The sequence below is a fragment of the Nomascus leucogenys genome, chromosome 3 (genome assembly GCF_006542625.1).
Source record: "Nomascus leucogenys isolate Asia chromosome 3, Asia_NLE_v1, whole genome shotgun sequence".
NCBI lineage: Eukaryota > Metazoa > Chordata > Mammalia > Primates > Hylobatidae > Nomascus > Nomascus leucogenys.
In genome coordinates this window covers 109,751,316-109,771,138 of record NC_044383.1, presented here as the reverse complement: position 1 = coordinate 109,771,138, position 19,823 = coordinate 109,751,316, and the positions used below count along the sequence as shown (strand labels likewise).

Sequence of the window (19,823 nt, the reverse complement as noted above, 5' to 3'; positions counted from 1 at the left end):
GAATTAGTGGTTTTTGGTTCAGGTGTGGACTCTGAAACTTAACAGGGAAGACACAAAAGCTAAGCTGAGGTCAGTCCTCAAGGAACCAGGTGGGAACTTGGTTCAAGGGCTGCAACAGAAGTCCAATTATTACTATTATTATTAACATTAGACTTAATATTACCTTATTGAGGCTAGAAGTCCAAAGTCAAGGTTTCCACAGGATGAGTTTTTTCTGAGGGCTGTGACAAAGAATCTGTTTCATGCCTCTCTCCCGACCTCTGGAGTTTTGCGGGCAAGCTTTGGGGCCTTGTAGATGAAGTTCTCCAATTCCTGCCTTCATCTGCAAATGATGCTCTCCCTGTGTCTCTGTCTTTTCACAGGATATGCATTCCCTCTGTGCGTATGCTTCTCTGGACCCAAATTTCACTTTTTATAAGGACATCAGTCATATTGGATTAGGGACTAGCCTCACGACTTAAACTTGGATTGTCTCTGTAAAAACCTTATTTCCAAATAAAGTCACATTCTTAGGCTCTGGGGCTAATGACTTCAACATATATTTTTGGGGAGACACAATTCAACCCATAACAATATCATATGCACAAAAAAAATCAAAGGAATGTTTTTAAAAAGGGTGATGCAGAATAATAACACTGATTTGTCTAGAACTCCTTCAGTTTTTGGGAAACAATTGCAGGATTGGAATCATAGGCTGACAAGGGATTTAGCTGATGGTGAGGCTCAAAAGTCAAAACGTAATCAAATACATTAAAATGTATTTAAATATCCTGATGTCCTTTATAAAAATGCTCTTAAAGCCCACAAATTCATTTAGTCATCCTGTACTGTATAAACTTTTACTTTTGTCTTCTCTTAGCTGCACTTAATTAACTCCTTAAAGTACAAAATATATTTTCTTTCCCTCTCTGGCAATCATGAAAAATAAACCTGGACAAGGAAACCAGAAGAGTGTGCACAAAGCTATTCATCACAGTGTCCATAGTGAATGTTCACTTATGAGAAAGCGATTACAGTTCTTACTATGGCTATGTAGCCCCAGGATAAGGGGAAATTGTCCATACATTTAAATTGAATTTGAAAATAAAACTAATATTTTAGAATTATAAAATATCTTTTGTGATTTAACGCATAAGTATCAGATTAGCTTTACAACTTTGGGTAATTTGCCTAATCTTCACTTTAATAGGTAAATGAAAGTACTTTTATTATGAAAAAGAAGTATGTGCACTGTTGGAAGGTAGATCACAGATAAAGTGCTTGGAGAATTTGATCAGCACATTTTGGCTCATGAAAACAAGTTTACAGTCTGCACAGAACCTGGGACAGACATGGCAGCATAGTTTTGAAGGAAGAGTACTGGTTTAGCAATTAGATAACTACATTCTTTTCCCGGTCTGTCACGGACTCTTATGAGCATATTTTCTTATCCATGGACAAAGAAGTTCAGGGTAGTTACTTCTTATATTCCTATCAGCTCCCAAATTGCATGCTTATATTAAAGTTAAAATAATAAATTCTTCCTTTAGGAAAAATGGATAATATAATATTTAAGAAGATTTTTAACTCAATATTGCATTTCTATTAAGTTCATGATTGTCTCTTAAAAAGCATAGAGATCATCTTGCCTTACCATGGAACTGAACGTCTACAAATTAGCTACCAAAAATAAAAAAGAAACACACACACAAAGACATACACACTAACCAAGAGATCTGGCCTTATTGTTTAATGGTGGCTGAAACAGAATTTTTTTTTAAGGGTTTAAGATGAATGTGTATCATGCTCTTTCATAAAACATTACAAATTAAAATATAAATATATATGAATTTTATGAAGCAGTTTGAAATGTTCACCTACTTAAAGTCTATAGAGTATTTTAGCACTAATACCTAATACCTAACAAAAAAGCACAAGAAATGTGAAAATGAGAGGAATTAGTTAAAAGAAAAATCAGGAAAATTTATTACAGGTAATGATGCTCCTCAAAGATTTTTTCTGTTAATAATGAAAAGGTGTAATGCTTACCTGATTATCCATCAGATTTTTTTTTTTTTTTGGTTGGGTACTCAAGATTAGTCCTATGCAGTAGTCTAAAGTCAAGTATGTTCTAGAGTTTGGTTAAATTGATTTGCTAACCATCAATTGAAGAATGTAGTAGCCTATACAAATCAGTACTTTACAAATTTTGGCATTACAATTTTTGATTTTCAACCTAAGAACAGGATGATTAAGTAAAGAACTCTGATAACCTGGCTCCCATGATTTGACCCCAAGGGAGTGTTTTCCCTGTTTTAAAAAAAAACAAAAAACACAGGGTCAGGCAGATTATGAGCTCTGATATACTTGAGAAAAAGACATAGTCTGTCTGGTGACTGCCAGGGTCAAAAACAAAAACACAGAGCACAGCTTGGGGAGGGCTGGAAAGGGGCCAGATGGGAGGGTGAGAGATGTGCTTGGGTCCAGTCGAGCTGAATGTTCTGGTCAGGGAAAGGTCAGAGTCTGGGCAAGGGCAGGAACAGCAGGCCCATGCCAACTCAGATGCCAGACATCAAGGTCATTCCAACTGGTGGATTCCATTGGTTTTTAATTATCAGCATACCGATGGGACTTTTGCTTCTTGTAAATAAGGATGACAAACAAATTAAACTCTAGCAGGTGCAAGAAGCTTATTCTGTCCTGAGCTAAAAACTGTCCTGGCTAAGATATAATTTGCCAAATAGGGCTGGTGACAAGGAGGTACTCTTCTTCCATATGAAAACTCCTGGTTGTGGGCTCTAAGCAGAGACGCTCGAGCGAATGCAGCTGCCCTATCAGGTGATTTTTATTTTAGAGTGATTACCAAGGCAGTTGCTGACTGTTGCATTGCTGTGTTGAAAGTCATTTCAAAACTTGGTATTTGAGCACAGTCTTGCCAAAGTTTGAAGTTTCTGTCCAAGAAGCTTCAGTGGCCGTCTGCCATTATGAATAGCTCCCTAGGGCCCAAGGGTCCAGCTGCTTCACTAAGAAGTGTTGTGATGCCATTTCTGAGGGGGATAATAAAATGCTAGCATACAGTACAGGGTCTGTAAATCAACGCTTCAACTGGGAGGAATTAGATTTCTCCCTAGGCTAACAGGAATGAGGCATTAATATGCTAATTTGAGTCCAAATTCAGTCCCTTTGCTCTTTTGATTTTGTGTTAATTCTCCCGTTTATGCCTGTGCACACGTCAATCTGAAAATCCTTTAGTGGAATGGACAACCAGCTGTCCAAGGTGGGTGAGTCCTCATTCCTTACAGAGACAGAGACACAGATTAGGTGTTCCCCTGAGGGTCTTTCCAATCAGGGCTCTGAAAGCACAGCTTATCTCACACAAACTTAGTTCCCCCCCAGAGAAACTTTAAAAAACGCTTTGTTTTTGCCAAGATTTTCTCTTGGTTTTCTGCTTAATTAATAGAAATTCAAAGGAACCAAAATAAATCATTTGTGGTCAGTATGAATAGTGATTTCCTCGCCTTATTTTGTGAGCTACTTATATTGAACTGAGTAGCTAATTAACAACTAAAAGAACCATTAGATGTGGAAAAAAATAATATCTGAATGTTTTAAGGTGAGTTTTTTTCTCCTTTTTCTCATTAGGTTTTAATTATTTGAGAAATTTCAATAAATTGTCAAAAGTTTCACATAATTGGAAGCAAGCAGTGTCTATTATAGCTCTACCACATCATCCATAAATAGAATTTAACTAGACGATAAAACTAGCTCTTAGAATATTTTAGAATTTCCCTTATTCAAAAATATTATGGAGTCCACTATGTGACTGAGACCTTGTGATGACCTGGAAATGTAAAAATAAATAAATAAATAAATAAATAAATAAATAAATAAATAAATAAATATGATGTAGCCCCTAAGGATTTCATTTACTGAGTAGAGATATTAACAATATCAATATTATTATTGAATTGCTGAAATATAATTATGTACATGGTGCAATTGGTGAATGGAAGAAGTAGAGATCAAAGAAAATGTTACAGAGAAGGAGGCATTTGAACCAAGATGACAGAGTGCATGGAATAGGGAAAGGAAAACGAATGAATGTGGGTGTGGTAATTCTAGGTGGAAGACACATACAGGCAGAGACATAAAGGCATCATGAGGGCACGTGGTGTACTTGTGGATCTACTAGCATTTAGTTATAATGAGAATAGAAAGTTCAAGGAGAAATTCTTTGTAGATGACATTGGGTTGGTAAACATGGGGTTGGTAAGCAAATGTCAGATCACTAGAGCAGTAAAATATTTTTATTTTGATATAGCACCCACTATGTGACAGATATCATATTAAGCAGTGAGAAGGCACTAATATTTGTAACAGAGGAGTGAATGATATCGAATTTTCATGTTAGAAAGGTTAATATGAGACATAAAAATCTAAAATCTAAAGGTTCAAAAGAGAAGTCAGGATATTAAAATATTATGATAGATATAATAATATGCCCAAAAGAGACATCCTGCTTCAACTTCTGAACTGGAAATTGGTCTCTTCCCCTTTTCCCTCCTAATCTCTTACTAGGTTAATTTCTTCTCATTTCTCATACTCTTTAATGTCATTTCTGCCAAGGGCTCTTCCCCTAACAAACAGATTAGATTAGGTCATTTCATACATCAACATTCCACCTTGCATATTTTCTTTATAGCAATTTGACTCCCTGCCGTTACCCACCTTTGTAATTATTTGTTTAGCATCCACTAATCATTAGCTTATTGACATCATGGTGACAGGAATGAACTCTATCTTGTTGAGGAGAGTCTTTAGCACATAGCAGGTGTTCTTTCTATATTCTTGTATAAATAAATGATAGAGAAAATAATATTGGATGAAAGAAAATGAGGAAGAGGAATATTAAAAAGGCATGACTGAAAGAGTGTGGTGAATGAATGAAAAGGAAAAATAAAAGAGAAAGACAACTTGGGATGAGTCTCATGTTTCTAGCATGGATAATGAGTAAGAATTATGACTAAGGTATGGGGTAAGATTATGACTTAAATTTTAGTCCTGTTGTAATAATTGGTGAGATCACTGCTCATATTAAATTAAATTTTATTTTTGTTGAAAAGATTTGGTATTTTATAGTCTTATTCCAGTATATTTTTTAAAACATTTAGTGTAGAATGTTTCTGTAGAAGATTAATACATACTATTTAGGTTGATTGTTCTTTGCTTCAAGATCAGAAAATTATATCTATATTTTCATCCTCATATTTCAAGCATTCATCCAATATCAAAGCTGGGCTCCTTTGGCATATGGCATGATAATTTTTTAACATTTTCCTATTATTTCAATTAAAGATTTGGAAAAGCTGATGGGGGTATTCTTATCTTTGCAATCAGACTTGGTTTGGGTACTAGTTTGTGCTTGGATATGAAATAAAAATAGAAATAAGAAATAAATCTATAATTATCTTGACGTTTAAACCTCTAACTACATAAAATCTGAATCCAGTTAAAGGAAGATTTCTAAAAATAGAAGATAAATTTTGACATCAAAAACTGCCATGCAAACATGTCCTCATTTATTCCTGTTATTTAAATGAAAACTATTTATCTGTTTCTTTTCAGTTACACACAAACAAAAAGAAAAAGAAAAAGTAAGAGAAAAAGAAAAACCCGAAAAGAAAGGTATGAAGTTATTTTTATTACTGTTTTAACACACTGAGTCCTTTCGCATTGACTTCCTACTCTTTACATTCAGATTTTAGATGACCATGCAGTTTTACAAATTAAATTAGGATTATTTTCTCAGAATAGAATCTGAAAAAAGGAATTTCTGGATTGAGAGAAATAAAATACTTAAGGCTGTTAAGAACTGTTGAACCGGAAAGTGGTAACTTTCCAGAAATGTTGTGTCAGTTTTTCCTCTGGCAGTTTTGAGACTGCCTTAGCCAGCAATGAGGATATTATATCAAAAATACTTGTCAGTTTGATAGGTAAGAAAGTAGATCTCATTATTGTAACCTGCATATTTTGATTATCTATTAGATTGCTTTAATTTCTAATTGTTATTTATTTATGTAGAATAGATAATAAGATCTAATTGCTCAACACATAAAGATACTTTGTGAAAACCTTCCTCTCACCTTGCTCCCAGCCTACTGTTTCCCATTTCATGCCAAACTCACATACAGAAAACCACTCGTGTGAATTTTACATGCATCCTTCCAGAGCTTTATTATGTGTTTTCCAGATAGTACATGTTAATTTCCTCCCTATTTTTACACAAAATCTAGTATGTCCTATAATCTGACTTTTACCATTTAACAATGTATCCTGAAATCTTTTCATATCACTAAATATTGTCCTCATTCTCTTTAAAAAGCTGCATAGTGTTTAAATGAGAATGTTCTTCCACGGTATTTTTTCCTGATAATCTAGTTAATTGTTAAAGTTAATTTTTTTTTTATTTTATTCATTAAGTTCTTCATTTCTAGGATTTCTGTTTGGATCTTATGATATCTATCTCTTTACTGAATTTCACATTCAGATAATGAATTATTTTTCTCCTTCCTTCGTATTTTTTATTTGTGTTCTCTTTTTTTCTCTTTGAGTTTCCTTAAGATTATTATTTTGAAAGGCATTTCGTAGATTTCCCTTTTTGGAGGCCTATTACTGGCGTGTTACTGTGTTCCTTTGAAGGTGTCATGTTTTCTTAGTTTTTCTTTCTTCTTTTTAAATTTTACTTTAAGTTCTGGAATACATGTCCAGGTTTGTTACATACGTACACATGTGCCATGGTGGTTTGCTGCACCTATCAACCTGTCATCTAAGTTTTAAGCCCTGCATGCATTAGGTATTCGTCCTAATGCTCTCCCTCCCCTTGCCCCCAACCCCCTGACAAGCCCCAGTGTGTGATGTTACCCCCGAGTCCATGTGTTCTCATTGTTCACTCCCACTTATAAGTGAGAACATGCAGTGTTTGGTTTTCTGTTCCTGTGTTAGTTTGCTGAGAATAATGGCTTCCAGCTTCATCCATGTCTCTGCAAAGTATTTTTAACTGCTTACTATTTATAAGTTGAAAGATTCAAATATGGTTTTTAGCAATGTATATATCATGTGTAACTGTTCACACTCACTGCCCATTTCTCCTAATGATGTGTGTGTGTGTGTGTGTGTGTGTGTGTGTGTGTATGTTTTGGGTATGTATACCCCTTCGTCTATAACTTATTTTCAAATATTTTTCCAAGTTTGTTTTACAGTTAATATTATGCTTTCTGTCTTTGTGAACGGACATGTGTGAGTTCATGTATGTATGTATGCATGTGTGCATATGTTTAGATTCTTGAATTTTTAGGTGGTTAGATATGCTGACATTTTCTTGTGGTGTTTCTGGCTTTGAATCTTCATTCAAAAATTAATTCAATAGCCACCAATATTTTCCTCAAGTTTAAAAAAGATTGTTTTTGTTTTTGTTTGTTTTGAGACAGAGTCTCAGTCTGCCACCCAGACTGGAGTGCAGTGGTGCAATCTTGGCTCACTGCAACCTCTGCCTCCGGGGCTCAAGAGATTCTCATGCCTCAGCATGAGAACTACAGACATGTGCCACCACACTCAGCTAATTTTTGTATTTTTAGTAGAGATGGGGTTTTGCCATGTTGGCCAGGCTGGTCTCAAACTCCTGACCTCAAGAGATCTGCTCATCTCAGCCTCCCAAAGTGATGGGATTACAGGTGTGAGCCACAGCACCCATCCAAAAAAGATTGTTTCGTATTTTAAATTTAACTTTAATTCCTCTAAAATCCATCTCAGTGTATGATATGAAGTAAGATTCTAACTTAATTTTTGCCATTGTTTTAGGGTGGATTGTGTCTAGGATAGCTGGGCCAGATTTCAGCTGATTTATGCATCCAGAGTATGCATAGTCTGCTGAAGATTTTTGTTAAACACTCCAGTTAGGTAGAACACGTTATGACATTTAGGAATCAGATCAGTTGAAACATGCTTCAATATTTTTTATGGTATATTTACACTTGGAAATACCAAAATCTCACAAATCACCACTAAAAAACTTACTTATGTAACCAAATACCACCTGGACCCCAATAACCTACAGAAAAAAAAAGAAAATTTCAATTAAATAATTGTTATTTTCTTCATGTTTATTTTGTTATTTTCTTATCTTATTTTCTTCATGTTCAATTTCCATGAACTTCAATACAGCCATCTCCTTTCTCTGTTCTAGAAATAGGTGACCATTTCTTGTCTGATATTGGGTTAAGCAGAATTATTAGCACTAGGCTCTGTGTATTCTGACTTAATGAAATAATCTGCTATTTCTTGTGATTTTTTTTCAAACTTTACAGTAGCTAAATGTTTTCTGTTAAAAAAAAAATGTAGGAATTTTTGCCCTTAAATTATAAGTGCTGCAGAAAAAAATGTATTCAAATTGAAAAGCAGAAATAAAATGCTGCATTGTAAGTGCTCTTTTATTTACCTTATGCCAATTAAAGGATGTTTGCTTTTTAGGAGATATGTTATAATGTAGTCCTGTGACCTTGTGTGAATAGTGCCTTGCTTAGCCTAGCATAATGCTCCTTTTGTTAACATTGTCTAATCTATTACCCATAATCCCAAGTGGTAGTGGAGGTGCCTGTGGGCAGGCCTGAGTGGTGGAGAGGCTGAAACTCTAGAGGAGGAGGCACCTGGTCTCTCAGCAGCTCTGCATCTGTTAGGGACACTTGCTCTTCAACTGAACATTAGGCCTTCTGAGGCTTAAATCATCTCTCCAAGATTCTGGAAGACACTATTTATTAACTGTATTTAAAAATAACAGATTTTTAAATATATATTTTAAGCATTTCTTAATGATGTAAGTAAAGCTGATGTACATTATTACTATTCTTGCTATAAGCTGGAGAAATGGAAATATGTGGAACTAATCTTTTCCTCTAGCAATTCAATACATACACTTTATCAACTGCCCAATTCAATCTCAAATTTTACTACTTAGTTTTTGTAGTTTATTTAATTACCATTGTTATTCTTGAAGAAATGGTATGTAAATATTGAAAAATGTGTGATGATTTGGGAAACTACCAAACAACACAATTTAATATAATTCAAATTTAAAAATAAACATGACATATTCTTTGACAAATTCTTATAGAAAATTTTCCCTTTCAGTTTGTCTTCCCTGAAAGCTTTACCTATTTGAAATAATGACTTGAGAAAGAGTAGATCTGATTTTCAACAAGCTTGCTAAGTCTTAATGCCTAGACTTTAACACTGAATTCAATACAACTGTTATTACACTGGTAGCTCTTTACTTCTGAATTAGACTTATTAATGTCATAAATTTTCAAAATATTACAGATGAGGTTTTAGCACTTATGAACCTGAGGTCAAAAGAAAGCTTGGTTTTGAAATCTGTTAAAAATGTGTACTAATGTAAAATTTTCTGTTTAAGCAACTCACAAGGAAAAAATTGAGAAAAAAGAAAAACCAGAAACAAAGACAGTGGCAAAAGGTAACTTTTCAATTTATTATTTCCATAACTAAATTCCTTTTACTTTGAAAGATTAATTTTTGGGTAACAGATAGTTGGATATTTGTAAACTTTTATCATTTTATTTATATTATTTATTTATATTAAAAAGTTAATTTGGTCTTACATTTAAAATTTAATATCTAAAAGAATAATTAAACTGAACACTTAATAGAGAATCTCAAAATGTGAGAGGAAAATGAAGAGCTTCATCATATGTGGTAGACAGAATTCTGAGCCCCAGAACCCTCATTCACCCCTTGGTGTCATCCCTATGGCTATGTTATATTACATGGCAAAAAAAAAAAAAAAATTTCAGAGGCAGTGAAGGTTGTTCTAAAATAGGGAGGTTAACCTGGATTATCCAGGTGGGCTCGATGTAATACCATGAGTCTTTAAATGTAGAGAGATTCAGCAGAGAACAAAGAGATTTGAAGTATGAATAGTTTTGCCCATTGGCTGGCTTGAAAACGTGAGAAAAAAATGAACTCTGCCTCCATGCTGAACAAGCATTAAAGCCAATTCCTTCCTCTAGCCTTTAGTAAAAAACAAAGCCTAGGTGACAACTTGATTTCAGCCTTGTGGGCCCTAAGCAGAGAATTCAGTAGAGCCATGCTGAGTCAACACTTTGGAATCATAAAAACTGGAAGATAATAAATGGGTGTTATTTTAAGTGGCTCAGTTTGTTCTAATTTGTTACCACAGCAATAAAAAAACTAAAATAACATATTTGGTTCACAATTTTTGACCAGTATTATAACTTGAATTTGATTTTAGAATCTCAAATTCAGAATTTTCTTTTTAAAAAATTATTTATTTTCAACATTTATAGATACATAGTAGTTGTACATATTTATGGGGTACATGTGATGTTTTGATACAAGCATACAATATATAATGATCAAATCAGGGTAATTGGGATGTCCATCACCTCAAAAATTTATTATTTCTTTGCATTGGAAACATTCCAAATTCACTCTCTAGTTATTTTAAAATATACAATAAATTATTGTTAACTATAGTCATTCTATTTTGCTACTGAGCACCAATAACATATATTGAGGAAAGGACAGTCTCTTCAATAAATTGTACTAGGAAAACTGGATATGCAGAAGAATGAAACTAGACCTCTGTCTCTCACCATATACAAAAATCAAATCAAACTGAATTAAAGACTTAAATGTAAGACCTGAAACTATGAAACTACTTGAAGAAAACATTGGGGAAATGCTTTAGGACATTGGTGTGGGCAAAGATTTCTTGAGTAAGACCTCAAAAGCATAGGTAACCAAAGCAAAAATAGACAAATAGACAACTTCTGCACCGTAAATGATTTTCTTCTATCAAAAAGAAATAATTGGCTGGGCACAGTGGCTCACCTCTGTAATCCCAGCACTTTGGGAGGCTGAGGCCGGTGAATCACTTGAGGTCAGGAATTCCAAACCAGCCTGGCCAACATGGTGAAATCCTGTCTCTAGTAAAAATTTAAAAAGTAGCCAGGTGTGGTGGCACACACTTGTAATCCCAGCTACTCAGAAGGCTGAGACAGGAGAATACCTTGAAACCTGGAGGCAGAGGTTGTAGTGAGCTGAGATTGTGCCACTGCACTCTGGCCTGGGCAAAAGAGTGAGACTGTCTAAATAAAAAAAAAAAAGTGGTCATGCATAAATCTTGATCAATATTTTTACTTTAAAAGTTTGAGAACTGAAAGTACCATAATATGCCAAATATATTTATTAGTATATCACTTTAATATTTGATATTTTGGCATATTGAATAACAAAGTTTTTCTGTATTAAATTTATCTGCCAATTACTAGAAAAAATGGATTTTATTTGGTAATTTAATCTTATTCCCTACATTTAAATTTCTTCCCTATCTTTTAAAATATACACATTAGGCAATCAGATAGAAGCTTCAATTCGGTATTTTTAAGAACCTACCCATTTAGGTAAAACTTAGAAGCATTTTTAAGATTTAGTTTATCTACTAAATGTAAAATAATGAGATATTTGAAGCAGATATATTTTCAATAAATCTTACATTAGATAACCAAATATCATTTTATTAAAGTTAATATGGATGAATTGTAAATTGAAACATTTTTAGAAGATAACATGAATTTACTTTCAAGATTAAATTAAAATAAATAAATGTAATTTTATTTTGTTTCTCCTGTTTCATAAATGCAAGTGAAAATAAATTTTGTATATACATAATTTATTTTCATTACATATAGATGAAATCATATGTGATAGATGTATGAAATCTAGTGGATATTTTAAAGATCATCTAAATTAATTACCTCGTTTAACAGATGAAAAAAGTGACCTCTAGAGAGAGAGAAAAAAATTTTTGCCAGGTCATAAAACTAGTATATGACTGGGTTAAGACTAAAAACCCAGGTGCAGTCAGTATAAATTGAGTATTCTTCACAAAAATAATTAAATACAGGTCTTCAAGCATCTTTATTTTTTTTTCGAAAAATTTGTTGAATGCTGCATTAGTTACTGCTTTGTAAAGCATTACCACAAAATCTGAGGCTTAAATCAATGCACATTTATTATCTCACAGTTTCTGTGGATCAAGAATCTGGGCATGGCTTAGCTCAAGCCTCTGTTTCACAATCTTACAAGGTGGCAAACAAAGTGTTAACTAGGACTTCAGTCTCATCTGAAGGTTCAACTGAGGAAGCACCATTTGCAAGTTCACTATGTGGTTGTTGGTGAGATTCAGTTCCTCAATGACTACTAGCCAATCTGTTCCTGGCTGGCTGTTGGCTACAGACCATCTTCAGTTCCTTGACACATGAGTCTCATGAACATGACAGCTGGCTTCATTAAACCTAATGAGAGAGAAACAGGAAGACAGAAATTACAATCTTATCTAGACTAATCATGGAAGTCATATTCAATCACCTTTACTAGGTACTATGGGTTAGCTGCAAATTCCTGGGGCAACCCATATTGAAGGGAAGATGATTGCACAAGGATATGAATGCCACAAGTTGGGAATCACTGGGGGCCATCTTGAGTCTGCTTGCCATAAATACTTTCCATTTAAATATTTACATCATTCTTCTGGGGGAGGTACACACACATACATACGCATACACACACAAACATACATATATGTGTGTGTATATATATGTATGCATAAGTATGTATGTGTCTGTTTAAAACATGTATATGTATGTATCTATGTATGCATATGTATATATGTGTCTGTTTACAACATGTATATGTATGTGTATATGTGTATACATGTTTGTATACAGTATATACTTTTTATTTTTATTTTATATGTGTATGTATTATGTTATAAGGAATTAATAGAAAATGTTCTTTATATAATAGGTGGTTTCTGGTAAAACAAAGTAAAATTAAAAAGTCATAAGCCTTCTATGTGACATTAAAGATAGAAAAAATTATAAAGTATCTTTGAAAGGTGCAACCAGTTAAAGTAGACTCTCCCTTTGAAGAGCTGTGATTTCTGGAGGCACTTGCATAGAACACAGCATGTTTCTTGCTCTGTTGCATACTGCTTGCTGAAAGGCAGCCATTGGTTAGAACACTTCAGGGATTCCTCCTGAGGAAGAGTAGACCTTTAATGTCTACCTTGATACGTATGTAGGACCCCATACCCACTGAGAAAATTAGCCTATTTCTGTAGTTCATTAAAAATAACAGAGACAGGGTAGAAGAAGAAGAAGAAAACAATGATGAAAAGAGAAGTTGAGTGAGGTGAGCCAAGTTTGGGCCAGGCTGTCTAATTGATGTGGATGTCAGTGTGACCTTCAGATGTCTGTGTGTTTGATGATGTGGGAGAGGTTATTGCTGCCTTGGTCACTTTCAGGAAGACATTTTATCGCTTTCACATGTTTCATGTATATTTATATCTGCCCTTATATGTCTTAAAATACATTTTTTGTATCATCTTTTTAGGTTAATATTAATAAGTGTGCAATTTACTATGATTAGAAGTTGGGTTAGTCATTCTGATTCTACTCTTTCTACTCCTGACTCATTTAGTTGCACCATCTTTGATAAATGGCTTTTTGATACTTAGATTTTTCAAATGTAAAATAATAATGAAATAGTAATTCCTGCTGTACATTAAACTTTGAGTAAGTTCTAGGGAAACTCCAAGAGCTCTAGACATGCAGATTATGCAGATATAATATTAGAAATGTTTACAGACTTATTTTGCAGAATTCAAAGTTATTTTGCTCAGTGTTACTTATCTCCACAGCTTCCATAGAGGAAGAGGCAGCTATAGTGGTGATTCTTTTTTTTTTTTTAATGCAAAGAAACTGAAGCAGAGAGAAGTTAAGCAGTTTGCAGTTCTTTATGGAATGAGAGAGAAAATGTGTAATTTTCTAACTCCCAATATGTGTAGTATGTTTATTGAGGGATACTATTCTATTTAATACTTTGGCATCAGACATTCTAAATCTGATGCAGTAGCTAATGGATCATGCTAATTCCAAGACTGAATCAAATATGCTGCTATCATTTTTTTTGATTAGGCCATTTAGTTTTCCACTTGACAAAAGTCATGAATAAAATGCCTTCCTAAATAAAACTGGGCCATTTGAATATCCATGGCAATACTTTTTGTTTTTTTCATTCCTTAATAAATTTCGTCACTTAAATTATTTTAGGGAAAAATCAGGAAAAATATTTTGGCACAAAATTGAAGAATATGTACTCAACTTAAAAGTAAGTAGAAGTTGGGTGTTGCTTTAGTTTCATGATATTTTCTTTATTATAGTCACATCATTGTTTAGTTCTCACTCATTTTTTTCTACTATGAGGCAAAGTTATCTATTTCCAGGATGAATGCGATTGGAAAGTGTCTAAAATCGGTAGAAAATATTTTATTATTTTTATACTTAAAGTCAATGATTATAATGAGTTGGCTATATATGTGGTTCTACCTCTTAGAAAATAATCATTGCCCACTTATAAATTATAATGGCATTAAAAATAAATCTGAATTTCACACATGTATATTTCCATACTATAAAGTTATGGTTAAATAAACTATAACTTATAAGGAGTAGATAGCTGTCATTTAGAGTAAGCAAATATAACAATTTCATACAAATTAGTATAAACAAAAAAATGTTGGCAAGTTTAACAGGTTTAGACAAGTTTATTTCTAAACACATATTTACATATGCAGTCTCTATATCACTACATTATACATATGATCTGAGTATAGTGGAATATTTACTCTCTCCTTCATCAAAATTGCTAATCCAGTATACATTTATCCTGTGTTTTCTATGAAAAAAGCATTGTGCTAGACACTATGGTGATACAAAAATAGTAATAGAATTCCTACCCCTAACCACTGTCTGTCTGGTAGGGAAGACAGATAGGGCAAACTGTCTATATTTCAAGATATATAATAAAGAATGAAATGTATACTTTAATAAAAATTCAGATAAATGGAAGCTCCGGGGAAGACATTATTAATTCAAATGGGAGAGCCATTTTTTTGCATGTGAATTGACCATGAAGAAATTTAATCCCAGCACTTTGGGAGGCCGAGGCGGGTGGATCACCTGAGGTCAGGAGTTCAAGACCAGCCTGGCCAACATGGTGAAACCCCATCTCTACTAAAAATACAAAAATTAGCTGATCTTGGTGGTGCACACCTGTAATCCCAGCTACTCAGGAGGCTGATGCAGGAGAATTGCTTGAACCTGGGAGGCGGAGGTTGCAGTGAGCCGAGATCGCACCATTGCACTCCAGCCTGGCAACAGAGCCAAGAGTCTGTCTAAACAAAAAAAACAAAAGAACAAAAATTAAAAAAAAGAAATTTAAATATGTGGAAAAATATAGAAAATATAGAGAATGTAGTCTGACAACATTTGACACATGGAAAAGTACATAAAATATTCAAAAGAAAGAAAGCAGTCCAGTAGAGGAATAAATTTTTGGAAAGATGCTGTAAGATGGGAGATAGGAGGAAGCCAGATATTGCAGGGTTTTAATTTGGCTATGCTAAAATTTATTCAGATAGTTTTATTATTATGCTGATTTTTAGAGCTCCAGCAACTAGCTGTGAGCCCAGGTCAACATAGACTCTCTAGAAGTGTTTTTTAGGTGAACATATAATGAGTTGCATGAGATTGAGGTGCTGTTGACCATTCCAGTGAAACTTTCTTTCCAGACAGACACTAATAAACATTCCAGTGGAACTCTGGAATGATTTCAATTTAAAGTCATCCGCAGAAAGCTGCTGGTTTCAGTCACAGAAACGTATGAGTTTACTGCAGGAAAGAGCAGAAACCAGCAAAGGAGGTTTAGAAATGATTTATAGGAAGAAGAAAATCCCCTGAGTGTAGTTACAGAAGCCACAAAGATGTTGAAAGTTTATGGACATGTGAAACCCCATCTATCCTAACAATACAAAATTAACTGGGCTTGGTGGTGGGCGCGCGTAATCCCAGCTACTTGGGAGGCTGAGGCAGGAGAATTGCTCGAAACTGAGAGGCAGAGGTTGCAGTGAGCCGAGATCGTTCCACTGCACTACAGCCTGGATGACAAAGCAAGACTGCATCTCAAAAAAAAAAAAAAAAAAATTTATGGTGTAATTGAGTAATATCTGTATGAGAATTTTATGATTAAACAATATTGCATAATGTGTGTATCATAATTCCCCTTCTTAAAAATTCTCAATACAGTTCAGCCTTGAGAAAGTCCAAGCTAAACGACCAGGTTAGCTTATTGTTTCCAAATGAATTTGGCCATGAGAATATTCTCCAATACCTAATACAGTATCAACATCTTCCTGTAAATATCTGAAGTATCTGAGAAGCAGTGTTTTGGGAAGTGCTGGCATAGTCAATTAAGTGCGGTACCACAGATTATTTTTGTTTTGCAAGCTAACCAGCATCTGGCATTATCATTTTCATTCTCTTAATGGGACCTTCTGATATTATCTTGGCTTAGCCTGAAATCATCATTTAGGGTACCAAAGTCAAGAAACTTGATTATATTTTTTCATCAAATTCTTTTTTTCATCAAATTCTATTTTTTTTTTTTTTTTTTTTTGAGATGGAGTTTTGCTCTTGTTGCCCATGCTGGAGTGCAATGGCGCAATCTCGGCTCACTGCAACCTCCACTTCCCTGGTTCGAGTGACTCTTCTGCCTCAGCCTCCTGAGTAGCTGGGATTACAGGCATGCACCACCACACCCAGCTAATTTTTGCATTTTTAGTAGAGATGAGGTTTCACCGTGTTAGCCAGGATGTTCTTGATCTGCTGACCTCGTGACCCGCCCGCCTTGGCCTCCCAAAGTGCTGGGATTACAGGCATGAGCCACCATGCGCGGCCTTCATCGAATTCTTTAACATGAGTGACAATAAAGGCTACACAGTACATTAGCAAATGACATAGAGGATTCCAACATTGCCGTAGAGCTGCTGTGGTGTATAGTGGTTATGTGTAGTCACATACAATAAGGAATGTCCAATATGCAGCATCTACTATGAACAATTTTCCACAAATTATGTGCTACATTATTACTGCTTTTTAAAAGATGCTTCAAAGATCCACAGACTGGTTAATTTGCATCCCAGTTCCTTCTTCCAAAATACAGATAATATCAAATTAAGAATATATGTGTGTAATATATATGTTCTAATTTATATATCTATTCATATATATTTTTATTTATAGCGCTTTGAATTTCCCAGGACATGTTTAAGGGCTTTAAAAACTAGTAGAATTATCGCTGACTGAAGATAAACGGGAGCCAATTTCTCAATTTCTGCACTTTCAGTTTTTCTAAAGCCAAATCATTAGACTATAGGTCTTTCAGTTATCCTCTAATGGATTTCATTGTTTTATTTCTATTAGTCAACACCAATGCAGATAATTTTACACTTGCATTCCTAATTGTTGTCTTTAAAAAAGGCTTCATTGGCATTTCAGTTTCTTGAATGACCCTTAAGATCTTTCAGTTATGGAGCAAAATGATCACGTGCTTATAAAAGGAGACTACTTCACTGGGCTGTTTGGTATGGACATGGTCTTTCACAGAAATTCCTATATATCCATCCCCTGCATACTACAAATGCCTCCTTGTTGACATGCTAAGTTACTATTGCCTTAAAAAATAGTGTTTTCATGTACAAATTAAGAGCCATAACACTTTTAGTAGTCTATCTAATATAGCACTTCATAAACTGTATAAAACTCTGGTAAGTCACAAGTGTTTATGTTAAAAACAGTGTTTTTCTATTGTTTTCCTTTCTTTCCTCTTTCTTTTCCAGTTTTCCTTAATGACATAGTACAGATGAAACATTATGTTTGTAAATAAACAAAAGTATTTCAACATCTTTTAACTTTATACAGAACAAAAGAAAGCTAAGACTGCAGAAAAGAGTGAAGAAAAGACTAAAAAGGAAGTGAAAGGTGGAAAACAGGAGAAAGTGAAGCAAACAGCTGTAAAAGTAAAAGAAGTACAGAAAACACCATCGAAACCCAAGGAAAAGGAAGACAAAGAGAAAACAGCTGTGTCAAAGCATGAACAGAAAGGTAAACATTCAGAGCAGGAGGCTGCTGGAGGTTCTAAGAGAATATTGGGCAAGAAGCACATGCAGTGAAATTAAAAGCTGAAAAAGACCAAAATCAGACTCAAATGGGGGTAAAAGACATTAAAGTAAATATATCAGAAAGGAAATACAGTAAATTGGGAACTAATATTTATTTATAAAAATACTAAAATGTGTTCACATATCTAAAGGGGCATTTTGAAGTATTTTTAAAAGGGGTTTGGAGGTAGCATCCGAAAACATATAAAGACTGGGGATAAATGTTGAATTTTTGAGATATGGAATGTCTATTAAGAGGTGGAATAAAGATTGTATGTGTCATACTCTTTGAGGAAAGTGGTCCCCCAAAATGACAACAGTTCCTAAGGAGTTTGTTAAGGGGTACATGTTGGCATCATATAGAGTAAATATCATAAAAACTATCCATACATTACTGTTGCATTGGCAAGAGCACATCATTTAGAATATACATAAAATTATTAAATTTACTTAATAGGCAAGATGTTATAGAGAAGACACCTCTCAAGATTCTTTTTCAGTTTCCATTGACTAAATTTCTAACTTTAGAAAGCTCTGAATGTGACATATTTTGCCATTCTTCAGCAAGAGTGATGTCAAACTTACATCCCCACTTTGCAAAAATATATCACTTAAATGGAGGTGGAATATAAACCTGAATTTTTATTTTATGGAAGGTTTCTATATGAATATACAGAGCTGAAGGTTTAGGAGGGCAACTAAGGGTCTTATTGTACCACATCTCTGGCACTTGTTGACTCTTTCTTTTCCTAAGTCCGTTCCTGACTCCAGGTTACTATATAATCCTGAGACTCCTTTGTAGAATACGGGGATCTAATATGAAGAGACTATTCCTGTAATTGATGTTTCTTGGAGGCATTGCAAAACCAAATTTTTCTTTACTTTGTAGCACTTTTGACTAATGTTATCTAAGGACTGTATCAAAGAATTGGTTTCTATTAGATTTTAGTTTAAGAAATCTCACAATTTTGTTACAGAGCAAGCTATTTAGAGGATGAAACTGAAATTAATTTTTCCTCATTATAAGGCACAAGAAATGAAATTTGCAATGCACTCATACTGTATTTTCATCTTTTTTCTCTTGAATTTGCATTTGTAAGCTTTGATTCACATGTAATATTTGTCAACTCTGATTTATATGACAAAAGATACATATTTTAAAAATATATATTTTAAAAAGGAAAGATTTTTTCTTTTTTTAGTGATCTACAAACTTTTAAATTTAGATAATTTTAATTTATTATTTTAAGATATGTCATATTAAAACTTAGGAGCTCTAAAACTTTTTCCAATTTTCAAGGTGATTATATCACCATGACAAAAAATTTAAAAGTTAATTATTACTTCTATCAAAATTATGTCATTAATGAAATATTTTGGTAGAAAAAAAGGATGAAGTAAGTAAAGAGAAAATACGTTGAATATAATATTTTACTGTGGTAAAAAAAAAAACAGCAGAAATAATCTTTGGATTCACTGGTATGATTACTTAGATCCTAAAATCCTTTACACTTTAGATTGCTCTTCAAAATGAAAAATAATCACATGAAATCAGTGAAAACCTACAAAGTACATTCTAATTTTTAACCATAAATGCAGAATGTAAAAACTGATGCCAGTTATATTTGGAAATGTCAAAATACTTATCTAACAACTAGGAATGTGAATGTATTTTTTGATGCTAATTTTT

At 33.8% G+C, this 19,823-nt stretch overlaps 1 protein-coding gene across 3 annotated transcripts in view; it reads left to right on the top strand.

The window, feature by feature from the left end:
• The window catches only part of TRDN (triadin), a 401,037-nt gene that overhangs the window by 115,638 nt on the left and 265,576 nt on the right, over nucleotides 1-19,823 (top strand). For all 3 annotated transcript variants that reach the window (XM_012506168.2, XM_003255652.4, XM_004087640.2), the window contains exons 6-8: nucleotides 5,605-5,664; nucleotides 9,446-9,505; nucleotides 17,895-18,077. In XM_012506168.2, coding sequence (XP_012361622.2) covers nucleotides 5,605-5,664; nucleotides 9,446-9,505; nucleotides 17,895-18,077 — 303 coding nt within the window. The remainder of the gene's footprint in view (nucleotides 1-5,604; nucleotides 5,665-9,445; nucleotides 9,506-17,894; nucleotides 18,078-19,823) is intronic.